Here is a 14,878-nt window from a genome sequence, read left to right on the forward strand (position 1 = left end):
TTGCTCTCTTTTATGCAGTCGAACCCAGAAAAGTTTGTAGAAGCTACACAGCATGGCTAAAAGTATCAAGATATCTGGTTTTTACAAGAGTATATTATATCTCACTCAGAAACCATCTATTTACGGCTTCCACAGCCTTCAGGGAAACGCTTTCAACAAGAATATGAAATCTGTCTGCAGGAATTGTTTTCCATTCCACCACAAGAGCATCAGCTTTGTCGGCTAATGCTAATAGGTAATAGGCGAGTGCTCAGATCAAAGGCAGCCATGTGTTAACACAACACAATGGGGCTGCGATGGTGCCAGTGGGATGATTTAAAAAATACAATGCAGGTAGTCTGGATCAATTGATTTGAAGGCTCATCAGAAAAAATAACACTGCACAGAGGTTTATAATACTCAGACACAGGATTTTACAGCTCTGGAAAGTTATGATGCAGTTATTTTATCTTTGCAAAGATCAAAAGGTGAATAGTAGAAACCAAGGAGTGTGTTTGCTCGTATTCGAGAGGCCGCTGCAGTGTCTTAAGGGGATTGCATGTTAAGGTGTTGAGGTCAGGGCTCTGTGCAGGCCAGCATTAGTACTAACAAATCAAACTCATGGAAAACAGGTTTTAATGGGCCTCTGTGGTCCAGTGATGCAGTATTAAGATTTAGCATAAATGGGACTATGGTAGCTACCGAGCCCAGAAATGTAGCTCGAACAGACCAGAGTATGAATGACTGCAAACTTTTTGACACCTAAAAATCAGCCTACATAAGCCGACTGTATGTCAAAAGCATTTACAACTGACTACTTACTTAGGTGAATAATTTTTGCTAGTTAGTAAGTTAACCTTAGAAACAGCTTTGCTCGCAGCTAAGCTAGCCCCTCCAAAGAGCATTAGAGGGACACAGTTTTTTTAGCTTGAAACTGCTTTATTTTGTGTTTTAACTGGTTTTAATTACCTGGTGTATGAACGATTAATACTGAATAAACCATAACCTAAAAACAAGTTGAGCACCGTCAAACAAGCTAGCAGCAGCTCTGCTCAGAGCCCCTCCTGAGGTCCCTTGTCTAGCAAAGAGAAAAACAGATTTTTAACGTGAAGCTCCTTTATTCTGTTTTTTTACTGGTTTTAATCGGCAGGTTTGTTTTGGGGAGGAGGAGACCTCTGCAGAGAGCTCAGCTCTCCCAGTATAAACCTTGTGAACGATGAAAATTGAAGGGTCACTTAGAGGCTAGTTTACAGCCTCAAATGCTGTTGCTCCTGCTTTGCTCTCAGTGACACAGCTACAAAGTGCAGATATTTGACTGATAAAAAGCAGCCCCAAAACACCAACGTATATGAACATGGATGACTGCAAACTTTTTGACACCAAACAAGTGTATCAGCCTACATAAACCAACTGTATCTGGATTAAATATTTTTGCAAGCTAGTAAGTTAAAGTTAGCAACAGCTTAGCTCGCAGCTAAGCTAGCCCCTCTAAAGAGCATTGGAGGGACACAGTTTTTTTAGCTTGAAACTGCTTTATTTTGTGTTTTAATTACCTGGTCTGTGAATGATGCTGAATAGTTAATAAAACTATAACCTAAAAACAAGCTGAGCGCTGTTGAACAAGCTAGCAGCAGCTCTGCGTACAGCCCCTCCTGAGGTCCTTTGTCTAGCGAAGAAGAGAGTTTTTTAACGTGAAGCTCCTTTATTCTGTGTTTTTACTGGTTTTAATCGGCAGGTTTGTTTTGGAGAGGAGGAGACCTCTGCAGAGAGCTCAGCTCTCCCAGTATAAACCTTGTGAACGATGAAAATTGAAGGGTCACTTAGAGGCTAGTTTACAGCCTCAAATGCTGTTGCTCCTGCTTTGCTCTCAGTGACGCAGCTACAAAACAAAAATGCAGATATTTGACTGATAAAAAGCAGCCCCAACACACCAACGTATATGAACATGGATGACTGCAAATTTTTTGACACCAAACAAGTGTATCAGCCTACATAAACCAACTGTATCTTGATTAAATATTTTTGCAAGCTAGTAAGTTAAAGTTAGCAACAGCTTAGCTCGCAGCTAAGCTAGCCCCTCTAAAGAGCATTGGAGGGACACAGTTTTTTTTAGCTTGAAACTGCTTTATTTTGTGTTTTAATTACCTGGTCTGTGATTGATGCTGAATAGTTAATAAAACTATAACCTAAAAACAAGCTGAGCGCTGTTGAACAAGCTAGCAGCAGCTCTGCGTACAGCCCCTCCTGAGGTCCTTTGTGTAGCGAAGAAGAGAGTTTTTTAACGTGAAGCTCCTTTATTCTGTGTTTTTACTGGTTTTAATCTGCAGGTCTGTTTGTTTTGGAGAGGAGGAGACCTCTGCAGAGAGCTCAGCTCCCAGTATAAACCTTGTGAACGATGAAAATTGAAGGGTCACTTAGAGGCTAGTTTAAAGCCTCAAGTGCTGTTGCTCCTGCTTTGCTCTCAGTGACGCAGCTTCAAAACAAAAGTGCAGATATTTGACTGACAAAATGCGAGCCAACTCTTTGTCTTTTCAACTGACGATTCAAATCATAAGCTTTTAGGGGGCAGGCCTTGTTTGTAGATCAACTACTGAAGTCAGCCCTCTTTTGTTCAGTGTAACATTAAAACTGTGCTCCAGCTAAATGACACATTGTCTTTTCACGTTTTTGCCCTCCTCTCTCACTCCTCTCTCCCACCCTCCTTTCTTTTTGCTTGTTTTTTGACTTTGCCAACTTTTCCTCTTACCCACTCTCACACTCTCTTTCTGTCAAACTTGTGTTTTCTTTGCTTATGTTCTGTCTTTTTCTCCCACCACGGCCTAAACCCCCCCTCCATCACTTGCTTCGTTTCTCTGTAGTTCCTCCTGGCGGCTGCAGCTTTGTTCCTCCCACCTCCTCGCCTTTCTGGTCAGGTACAGGTACAGCTTTTCTATACTCTCTTTGTCTCTCCCTTGCTGTTTGCCCACATTTCCGGGTTTACAAAGACTGTTATCTGTCTTGTTTTTCCCGTCTCTGTTAAATAATAAAGTCTAATGGTGCCGCTTTTACGTCATATTATACAGACTGTATGGGTTGCCATGTGGGAAGAAACATTCACTTCAGCTTTCTTTCATGCCAAATCGGAAATATAGCGAATTTCTGACAGCTATGATATCTCCCACTTGGTATAATAACTGCAGAATCTTCAACCAACTAGAGGCAAAGAGCAGCAGCTCCTCCATTTTGCTTTATTAGATATAAAACAACAATAACACAAATGATCAGCAAATTAAAAGGAGACACATACTGTTAATTGTGTGGTTTTTAATTGTAAATTAACCTCAACAAATGTGTAATACAATAAAATACTTTAATTTCAAATATACTTTATTTTTGTCCTTCTCTGTGTACACTTATGTGCATGAGCATATACGTATATATGCATGCATGTATGTATGAGTTGCCTGAGCGTCTGTGTTGGCATGACCTGCCTGTGTGTACATGAGAGAGTCGATGTATTCCTTTCATCAAGCGTATCTCCTTAGTCATGTCACCTGTATTTCCACAGATAAGGTAAACAAACCTACGCACACCTGTGTTCACATGAGATATGAGCCCTGACCTGCATGTGTAGGAATAACCTTGTATAACCTGAAGTGCTGATGCAATGCGTGAGCTGTGCTGAACATCAACTTTTAATAAGATCAACACATGACGATGATAACCCTTGACCTGTCATCTTTACTGTGTTTGGCATGGCCATGCTGGGCAGCTGAATGTACAGTATTTCTCCCACTGTCACTCGTGAACATGATTTATTCTCTCATCTGTGTCTGCAGTTTTTCTTTTTTTTAACTTAGAATGACTCAGACACAGGAGTCAAGGCTCTGATCATCCTTACGAGATAGCTGTAGTCGTTGGACTGTGGATAATACCTGCGGAAAATGTGTTTCATATCACTGTAAACCTTGTAGTAACTCCAGAAGATCACATAAGTATAATACTAATGTATATTAAAGCAAGATAAAATGAGTTTAGTGAAGCTGAGCTTGTTAGGGTTTGGTGTGAAGTTACAAGTTAGTCACTAAAAACCTCTTACAAGAATAAAACTCTGGCTTCAAAAGGCTGACACAGGTGAGAAGTGCTTCAAAAACTGAATGGCAGGTTACTTCAGAGTGTGTGAATGAGAATGTTTTTTTTTTCTTTACCTCAAAGTAAGTGAGTGATAAATAAGGGCCTTTTTTGCGCTAGCAGCACCCACAATCTCAATTTCAGAGCGCTTGTCACCGGCCCTTGCTGTTTCTAGGTTACGAAAGTTGTCACGCGGCACTTGCGCTTCCCTTGGCAGGGACCATTAGGTCTGTTTTAAATTGCTTTGTGTGCTTAATATTTGCTTTTATTCATGGAAATTTTACCAAAAAAACAGAAAAACAATGAAAAGGACTCATGTCGTGGCTTTAGTAGCAGCTCTACATCTGGAAACTGTATCGTCAAAAATACAAAACAATCCGCTTCTCCTCCACCATTGTTGTTGACAAAGTTGGAAGTCCAAACCCTTCTTGATTTCGATCGGTAGCTAAGTGAGAAGTGACATTGACGAGCGTGGCGGTGTTCCAAAAGTTGATCTTCTTTCAACTGAGGGTGCTGTGAGTGCAGCGACCAAAGACGGCTGACGCTGAGGGCGCAAAAAATCCTGTAGGTGGACACAGGTCCTTAACCACTCGTTTGGATCAGATTGTGATTAAGTTGTTGTACTGAGAGTGACTGATTTTGTGAGTGTGGTAGTTCTTGGTGGACCAGTAACAGCAGAGTGCCTCAAAGCCGCAGTGCCCTGGATAAAAGTCTGTGTCCATTTGTACTCCTAGAGTACTTCACTAAAACCCTCTGAACCTCTGTGAGTAATCTCAGAATATTTATAATAATCAAAAATCCCTTGTCTCAGTGTTTTCCCCCAGGGTGGTGGGGATGGCAGTGGCACGCTATGACTTCTGCTCCAGAGACACTGGGGAGCTGTCCCTGCTGCAGGGGGACATCATCAAGATCTACACCAAGATGACCAACGGGTGGTGGAAGGGCGAGATCGACGGCAGGGTAGGTCTGCTGCTGGATCCTGTCACTATGATAAATGTCTGTACACGCTTAATTTCATCTTTACCTTGGTGTTTGTGTCATCATTGCTTCTCTCATACAAAGTGTTAGCTGTTCAAAATTGTGAGAAAGAGGGGAAAAATGACATTAAAAATATATATCCTCTCTGTTGGCTGATTTGTATCCTGTTTTGCTGCTTCTCAGGTGGGCTGGTTTCCCTCGACCTATGTGGAAGAGGAGGACTGACCTTGCTGGATTTAGCATCCATTCAGAGCTAAACACCTCTAGTAAGCGCCATTCAGCTGAGCCACTCTCTGTGCCCTGCAAGTCAGATCTCTTTGATAAAACCAGGAGACTCGGACTGAAGAGGAAGCGACCGTGCCCTCAGAAACCTTCTCCTGCCCTCTGACAGACTCTCACAGCGAGCAGATGTCAAATCACAGATTCCAGGAGCGTCGCACCATATCTTGCCTTTCAGCGGCCCCGTCTGCCCCCACGGCCAACTGGGAAGTGCATGTGCTGTGCCCAGATAACCCCCACCAACCCTCCACCCCCACCCCCCCGTCTTTCCCTCCCTTCCTTCTCACCTTGTCTCATTATTGATGACTCCATTGGATGGTGTGAGACTTGGCTTCACTGTCATCATGTTTCCATACCAGGAAGGCTCAGTCACCCGACTGGAACACAGATCCTGCTGACAGAGCGCAGCCCAGGTACTCTATTAAATTGAAATGCAGGAGCAGAGGAGCTTTGACTGTTGTTGGAATTCTAAAGCTGTTCAGACTATTTTCACAGTTTTCAATTGGACTGTTGGACTCGACTGTTATAAACTATGTGATATTTAAATGCCAATGCTGGAACGTGATTTGACGTCGTTTGAAAAGACGATGGAAAAACTTCAGAACCCCAGCGTGAAGGACTGATCAGTCATCCACGTGTGATATTTAAGCGGTCTTAATTACTATAAGTCTTCAGGAGTCAAAGGTGATTAACATCTCGACAGGAAAACAGCTCTGAAGAACAAGTAATGAAATGCTCTGCTAAAAAAGTTCTCTCAAAACTTTGATCCCTGTTTTTTGTTTTTAAATCTTAATTTAAAGATTTCATTTAAATAAATGTCTGTTAAGTCACTATCTATCGCCAAATGACACACACACAATGGTGGCCCACTGATGAAAGCCTTTGCAGTAGTACAGACTCACCCAGCAGTGGTTGGTCTGCCAGAGAGGGTAGGCGGAGCTAAGCGGCTGCTTTTCCGGTCTCTGCAAGTGTTGCGAGTAAACAGTAATCTACTATGGCTGAACAAACAAAGAAAAGATCGATGACTACAGATACAACTTCAACAATAAGTGAAAATCCAAAGAAAAAGAAACAAACTCGACGCTCAGATGAAGGCAAACAGTCTACAAAGGAAAGCGACCGTCAGCGAGGAAAATCAAGAGTTACAACCGGAGCCAACTGTGGACGTCACACATGCAACACTGTCTGGATATCTGGGAAGTGTGCTCCCGCAATTACCGTTTATCGCCAAAGGTGCCGCCAAAGAGAACGAAACTGAGATCTTCGAGACTACCACTTTAATTTGAATCACCACCTCTACTTCAATACCATATTTAATAGGGATTGTATTAGTGCCTAAAAACTAGTTTACCGTTTCAGTGTTCCCACCCAAATGTGAAGCAGTAGTTGGACATTTCGGGAAATAAACGTATTTGCCCCATGCTGAAAGTTAGATGAGAAGATCATTACCACTCACAAGTCTGTTCAATATGAAGGTACAGCCAGCAGCTGGTTAGCTTAGCTTAGCTTATTGTAACAAATGGAAACAGGGGGAACGAGCTAGCCGAGCAAAAATATCTTGAACTCACAAATAAGCATGTTTTATCTTAATTGTTTAATCTGTAAAAAAAAACAAATTGTTTAAATGTTCACGTGTGGATTTTTTGTGGTTGTGTGAGGAACTATTTCTTGGCCGGAAGCAGTGACCTCCTAGAGTCTCCAGTTTTTGTCCGGCAACCTACCAACAGTAACAAGACTCCAGGAAGTAAAGAGATTCAGAGGTGCTGGTAGCGGGATTTTATTATGTTGAGACAGGGCCTGGATAGATTTTCCACCTGTTTTACAGTCTATGTATGTATGCTAAGCTAAGCTAACCATTTACTGGCTGTAGCTTGATAGTTAGGGAACGAACATAAGAGTGATATTCTTCTCTGTCTTTAAACAGCTGGCTCCACGAGTAAAGTAAATATGGTAGATAATCGAAGAAAGACATAACATGCTCTTGGATTATGTTTCACCACTAAAAATAATGACCCCTAGTTCTCACGTTTGACTTCAAACGTGAAGTAATCAAAGAGAAACAGATGCTTAAAGGAATCATGAAGCCAAATAACGTTATTATAGTGCGGGTGGTGTTTTGGCGGATGGTCTAACTGGAGGTATTGGTCTATACCTCACTGTGCTCATGAACCTTTTGATCATTCTCTGTGGAAACAGGAGAGCTCTTTTACATTCCGCAGATTTTGTGTTTACCTCGACTCTTTTTGGTTTCAGAATGAATGATTCAAGTGTGATGTAAGAGCTGTTAACTGCAGAGCAAGGTAGCACAAGGGCATTAAGCGATGCTGTTTTCCTTCAAACGTTAACATCCCGCCAAGCATGTGTGTGACATCAATATTTAATAAAGCCCACTCTTTGAATTGTACTTTTGAAATTTGATAGGATATTCTTCCCTCTTCAGAAAAATGTTTCATTGCGATAACAAAGGCTTTTCAGTTGCATCACAAATCACATCTGTGTCTGACAGGGTGGTGGAGGTGCAGTGGAGAACTGCCAGTGCTCAAATAATGGCTAAACAAACAGAACAGAGGAGAGGGAGACGCATGAAAAGGCTTCTGGTACGGGAACATGTAAGCTCTATGACATGCAATGTTTTCTTTTTTCTCTCTTTATAAAATCTGAATGAAAACAGAAAACATATTGGGTCCCCCTCATCAAATTTTCAAAATGCAAGCTACTATTTGTAAGAGGAGATCATTGTTTCTGTTAATTTGGACACGTTTCACTTCCACTCAGGACTTCCAAATTAATCTCACATTCGTAAGTGTAATTCATCTGCAGTGTGCTGCTCGTTATTCGCTTTGCTGAAACAGGTCCCTCATCTTTAGCTACGATTCTCTGCACAAAACCAGCGTATTATTTATAGCTTCAGATGAACAGATTATCTAAAGTTTAAGAATTACAAAAAGTTAAGATCTCTCCACATACCAGATAAGCTAAGAGAGAAAAACTAAAAATAATAATAATGACTGGACATATTGTTGAGGGGAGATTTGATCTTCTACAAATAGTGATTTGTCCTGTACTGTCTGCTGGCCTAAAGCGTTATTAGAAGTCAAGAATTTGTCAGGGTTCAAGATAAAACAAAAAGGGAGAGGACCCAGGTGCAGACTACAAATAAGTTTAATTTAAAAAAAGACAAAAAGGCAACAAACTAAGGCTTACTTTGAACAGTCCAGGTAATCAGTCGTCCAACATATAGTCCAACAAAAAGGTATAACCAAAAATCTAACGGAAATGGGAAACAGGAAGCCACAAGAAAATCCAGGTAACAGGTTCAGTAACAAAGATACAAGATGACTTCAAACCTATGACAAACGATGAACTGACAGTGAGACAGGGGAGCACAGGAGGTGGGGCTAATCAGACACAGGTGAGACAATCAAGGGCCAGGTGAAAACAATAAGGGGAAAGCACATAATCAAACAAGCGGGAAAAACACAAAGGCAGGAAGTGGATCAACATGAGAGACTGGTGCTGTGTTGGAAATGCTTTACTATACTAGCAGTACATACTGGTTTGGCAAAAGTGTAGTATGTAGTATGCAAACAAAAGCAAAATGTGCAGTATGCCAAAAATACCCGGATGTCGTACTGATTTGGAAAAAATCTCCAGTATGCATCGGACCAGTCTGTCTCTCCTACTGTATCGCACAATGCAAAGCACTGGAACGTCACAAAGGCAGTTGAAATGACGGACAGCAGCAGCATTCCAGGTATAATGGAAAATGAATTTGAAAAGCAAATTGACAAAGTAAAACAGGAAATAATATCTGAACCCTGGAATACAAATCAAAAACATAACTAGAATAACTCATGACAGAATTGGAGTAAAGTAATTTACATCGTCATCATTTCAAGTCATACACGTCTATGATGACGATTCTTTATATTTTCTGGCCTGTTTTTAATCTAATTAGACTACCACAGCTAATTCGTTAACAATCTATCTAGCCTACACAACAATCTTAGCAAGTGCACTGTTTTTTATACCAGCGTGAGACAAGGCACATCCCAGCGCGCATTTTACCGTTGAAAAGAGGACCATGGCCACCGCTGTAAAGACGTTCAAAACTATGTTTAGACCAGATCTCCCTCAGGAATCTGCTTCTGTCACCAGATTCATCGCACATGCACACTTAGCAGAAATTTTCAAGTCGCATCACTTGCTATTTAGCCGCTAAAATGATTGTATAAGTGAGCAGTGCATCACAGTCACCAACGAGAAAATTACTGCAAACAGGAGGGGAGGTCCAGTCTAGAGTCTCTGAACCTTCTTGTTAACATCGCACAGTACCGTATCTTGATTTTTGTATGAAGGCCTTGAAATTAAGACTTAAAGCGTAAACCGAATTTAACCAACCGCTTTATACTGCTTTAACCAATTCTAAAAAAAAAAAAGTGTTTCTGACACGTTGATGTCGTAACCGCATTTTATCCGGTTGAAAAATGGCTGAAATGAGGTCTTAGACGTTCGGACCTGATTTCAAACAACTTTCATTGTTGAAATTCCGTTTGGACAGAAAGAATTGCCCGTGGTCATAGAAAAAAAGGAGATATTTCAGAAAGAAACCTCCTTTCTGTAATATCCATAAAAGACAAAAGATGGGTAAAACTTTACAAAAACTACATAAAAGTTTTTATTGGCTGTATCCAAAAGTTCTTTATCAACGTCCATAAAAACCAAATGGTGCACTGGTAAATATACTAACAGGGACATCCTTAGAGAGAGAATGACAAGGTTCAAATCCTTGCACCCAGTAATGATGTTTTATTAGCTTTTAATTGCAAACAAATTCTGTGCTGCGTGACTGTAATCATTCAAGTTGTGTCTTTCGAAAATAAGTCCAATCTTAATGTCTGAATCCAAATGTGCTGCAAGTAGCTCCAATAACGTCCTTTCAACAACAGGTTTAACTAATGCTACAATTACCTCAATGTGATGAATCGCTATGACATGTCTGAAAGCAGCTCGGCATTGTCGGTTGATGTCTTTAACAATAATATTCACACTGGATTTTGACATATTTCCTGCAGCGATCTGATGCTCTGATTGTGTTTGCTTTATAACTCTGCTGCTCTTTGTGCTGTTTTATATTTTCTCTCAGTACCGTTTGAATATTAAAATATAACGCTCAACAGAAACACACTGCCAGGTAAGAGAATGCTTTTACACACCAGCATCTCACAATATCAGTATTCTTCTAATGTAAACACTCCCTCCGGCTTACTCTCCCCCCGCCGCTCTGCAGCCTCTCTAATGACCAAGCTGAGCGGAGGGAGGGCTCTGCTGCGCTAACAGTAACCCTCCCGCCACAAAGACGCAGAAAGAATGGCTCCTCTAATACTCCTCCTCTTCTTAATCTGCCTCTTCCTGTCTTAGCCAAAGAGATGAAAGGCAACGACGGAGAAGTTGGACAGCAGCCAGAGAGAGAGAGAGAGAGAGAGAGAGAGAGAGAGGAATGGGTGTACAAGGTTGCGAGGAGTAGATAAAGTACAAGGAGGAAGAGGATGGTGCTTGTTGGTCTGTGTGCGCATCTGAGCGAGAGACAAAAGGCAGCAGAGAGAGAGAGACGGGAGCCATGCATCATCTTCATCTGTCGGAATGATCTCCTTAACCCCTGGTCTTTGCCAGTCAGCCCCTCTGGATCTCTATACGGGGTTAAAAAGGGATTTAGAAAAAGCTGAAGCTGCCCTCAAATACGGTGAGCTCTCTGTTCCCCTCTGAAGGGCTCCACTCTCCAAAAGACTTTATCTGTGAGATTTATATTCAACTGCTGACTTGTGACCAGCATTACCCCCCCCCCCATCCCCCCGTTAGAAAATCATAGAACTACAACTGAATTGTTCCTCTGTATTCAGAGATCCAGTCCTGTTACAAAACACACAGAAGCTGACGTTTACTATTTGATGACATGATGCCATAAAACCTGGATTTGACTTAATGACGGCCGACTTACCCGAACACTTAGCTTAGAAATAAATCTTATGAATCTGCAGATCTTCTCTGATCCTTCCTGACCTCATCTCGCCTTTTTAGAGCCTCCACTGGGATTCTGTTGCACATGTAAGGAAGCAAGACAGCCCTGATGAGAAAATCAACAGCATTGATTGTTAAACAGCTTAGAACTGCCCATGTTTACAGCTCCTTTAACACCACAATCATTCGTTTAAACAATGTTTTTTACACTCAGAAACGTAGCAAGAGGGGCGGGACGGAGTTACAAAGCTGCAAAAAGTCTAATACCCTTTTTTAACACACAATAAACGAACAAACTGTAGCGCAAAATTTGTCCAGATATACTGCACCTTGCATAAGTATTCACCTCCCTTGGACTTGCCCGCATTTCACAGTGTTGCAGCCTGGAAGTCAATTAGACTACACCCCACAATCACCCACCCACCTACTTCAAAACCAGGATTTGAGGGAGTTTAAGCAAGTGTTCTGGTTTCCGTTTGTACTATGCTTGTAGTCTGAGTAATATTGACCAATCACATATCAGCAGGCGGCGTATGTAGGAGAAACAGTCCGTGTGGAGACCGAAAGCAGGCACAACGTAATCCACCGTGATGACAACCCGGCTCCCATCAGCGGTCATCTGACAAAGCTTCTTATTAATCTCTATAAACAGACGTCTGATGTAAGTTCAGCTAACAATCAGTTCTAAATCTAAAATTCAACTTGAGACAAACTCCCTTGACGCTGTCACGAAAGTCGTTCAGCGTTCAGATTTCCTGACTTCCTCGAATGCATCAGAAATGATCGATCCGACCTCCGCTCAACAAACAGACCTGACAAAGCTTCATTTTGACTTTTTACAAATCTGCATCATGATGTTGAAATTTCAGCAAAGAACCGTTAATTAAAGTCTGACATGACGTGTTCACCGTTGTCCCCAGAGGCTATATCGTCGTCAGACTATAGTCGATGGGATCTGAGATTGTATCACTGATGATATGACATAGGACTATTTTGTTTTGGTCCATTACATAGATGCACAATAAAAGTTAATTTACAGCTGTAACTAGAAAACATATGGAAAAGTTTAAATTGGGTAAATACTTATGCGAGATACTCTACTACAAGCCATGATGCAGTGCTGCAGTGGGTGCAGTACAAGTGCACAGGACGTCGCAAGACTAGACCCAGAGCGAGCAGTTTTTCAAACGCCACACAGCCTGTCTGCTGACACACAGAGCAGGTCAGGACATTGTCATGGAGAAAAACTGGAACTATCTGATGTTCTTTCGCTCGCTTGTTGTTGTTGTAGTCTCTGATTGTTCCTGAGAATGCAATCTGTTTCTGTCCCTGATGTAAATCAAGCTATTTTTCAACGAGGAGAGATCTTAAGATGTTTTTGAAAAGATGTTCTGTTGAAAGGTATAATAAGAAGGATTTTCCTAGAAAAATAAAATATAGACTTATAATAATAATATCCCATTATAATAGAATAGAATATAAATCATAACTTATGGGCCTCTACATGTGTGTTGGTGAGTGTGTGTGCAGACCCTTGTGAGACCCTTCCCTCTGCATCTATTCTGTTGTTTTGCTTTGCACGGGACGTTTTCAGGAGGGGCGCTGTTGTGGTTCCCTGGGCCAATCACAGCGTAAAGGTGAGTGTGGGAGTGGTTCAGATTAGCAACTGGGCCCCATTCAGACCAGTGAACATGGCGAAAGAGTGATGCAGCAACCATCATCATATTTTGACTTTGACTGTTGCACCAATATTGCAAGTAGTAGCAAACTGAAAATAAGATGATGATCGTGCCTAATATGGTAGCATTATAGCATGCTAGAAAAGCAGATATGAGCATGCTGACACAATATGAATGTGGTAACCTGCTAAATATCAGCATGGTGGTATGCTGATTAAAGTGTTTCACTTAAAGCACCGCTGTGCCAAACTACACCCTCCAAAGGCTTCCAGCTTGGCTGTAGACACTCATTCTCCCTAATAATTGACAGAAATACAATTAAAGGAGAACGCCCAGAAGAGAAGAGCTGATCCAGAGAAGGAGGGAATGAGGAAGAGGAGGCAAAGACACGACCACCCTCCTCCCTCCTCGGCTGGATGGTGTTGCAAAGTCTTCCTGTGAGGACTCTATCAGTGCTACCCGGCAATTAAGATCTCACAGATCAAAGCAGCCTAAATGAGCTAATCCTCAGAGAGCCGCTGCTCTCCCCTCCTCCGTCTATCTCTCTCTTCCCCTCTCTATCTCTCCCTCACCCCGGTTACTTCCCTTTGACTCGTGGCTCTATGTGCTGACTGCGCTTTGATGCTCGGCAGCGTTGGGTCTCCTAAATGTAAAATGGTGAATAAATGTGCATTAATGGGTAACACTTTCATATCCTTAATGCCAATTTGCACGAGCTAGGGAGCGTGTTTTCAAAGGTCTTAAGACGTAATTGGTGATCATGAATCTCTGGCTACTCTGTCTGAGACCCACATGCAGCGCTGAGGCTTACCACAAGCTTATGAAGACCACACCAGCAGAGAAAATTCTTTTACGACGTTTGATAACGAGCTATATTAAAACATCTAGGCCCAAATTAAAACTTATGATGCAACAAGCCCCTTCTGAGTGTGGCGACTTGGAACCAGCACTGGTGTGGAACCGAGTGACAGCTTTGAGGTCAATAGTTGTTCAAAGGAGCGTGACGCCGCTAGCTGCTTAGCAGGTCGGCCATTATCATAGAAAAAGCGGAGCATCTGCCTGTGACTCCCGCGGACAGGTTTAACGAGGTGGCTCCGCTCGTCATGGGGGCTCGCTTTGGCAGGGTCTGTCTGTGTCCCCCCCCCCTCCTTCTCCCCCCTCTGTCTCCCTCCTTTTTTTCCAATCCCTTCCTCCAGGTCTGCCAAACAGGGGGTGTTCGTGTTTACTGCTGCCTGCTTCCATCAGGGAACCATTGTTTCATGGCAGGCTTTTGTAACTAAGGCTTCTGTCTTCCCTGCTTTATTTCTCCACACTGTAACTTGAATCTCTTTGTTTTTTCGTGCCTCTAAACTGCCTCTTCTTCTGTCTCAGTCTGGCTATCTCTCTCACGATCTTGTGTGTATTTCTTCTCTAACTGCTTCTTTGTATCTGCTCTTTGTTTAGGGATTTTCTGCCACCATGGCCACCTGTGTCATTCTTTCCTCCAGTACATGAGACAACAGTCCTTAGTTTAACCAGTGCCATTGTCAACACTGGTTTGTAGCAGTTGTGAAACAAACACTGTTAAAATAACAGACTTGTTTAAATTGAGTCAGAATTTGCTTAAGGCTTCAGATCTGCAACAATAACATGCAGTTACTGTAAAATCTGGAATATAAATCACACTGGAATATAAGACACAGTCTGTTTTGGGGAGTCTCCACGAGTTATTTCAACACCATTTCCATTTATTTCCATTTCGGAAGGTTGGTGGTTCGATCCCTGACTGCTACAGTCACATGTCGAAGAGTCCTTGGGCGAGACACTGAACCCCAAATTGCTCCTGGGTATGAATG

At 42.1% G+C, this 14,878-nt stretch overlaps 1 protein-coding gene across 3 annotated transcripts in view; it reads left to right on the forward strand.

The window, feature by feature from the left end:
* The window catches only part of LOC138611301 (guanine nucleotide exchange factor VAV3-like), a 56,969-nt gene extending 50,847 nt beyond the window's left edge, over positions 1 to 6,122 (forward strand). For all 3 annotated transcript variants that reach the window (XM_069684323.1, XM_069684324.1, XM_069684325.1), the window contains exons 26-27: positions 4,901 to 5,049; positions 5,251 to 6,122. In XM_069684323.1, coding sequence (XP_069540424.1) covers positions 4,901 to 5,049; positions 5,251 to 5,292 — 191 coding nt within the window. In that variant the 3' untranslated portion in view covers positions 5,293 to 6,122. The remainder of the gene's footprint in view (positions 1 to 4,900; positions 5,050 to 5,250) is intronic.
* The last annotated feature ends 8,756 nt before the right edge of the window (positions 6,123 to 14,878 follow it).

The sequence above is a fragment of the Semicossyphus pulcher genome, unplaced genomic scaffold, assembly GCF_022749685.1.
Source record: "Semicossyphus pulcher isolate SPU_LCO1_2020_fin unplaced genomic scaffold, fSemPul1.0.p SCAF_7, whole genome shotgun sequence".
Classification (NCBI taxonomy): Eukaryota; Metazoa; Chordata; class Actinopteri; order Labriformes; family Labridae; genus Semicossyphus; species Semicossyphus pulcher.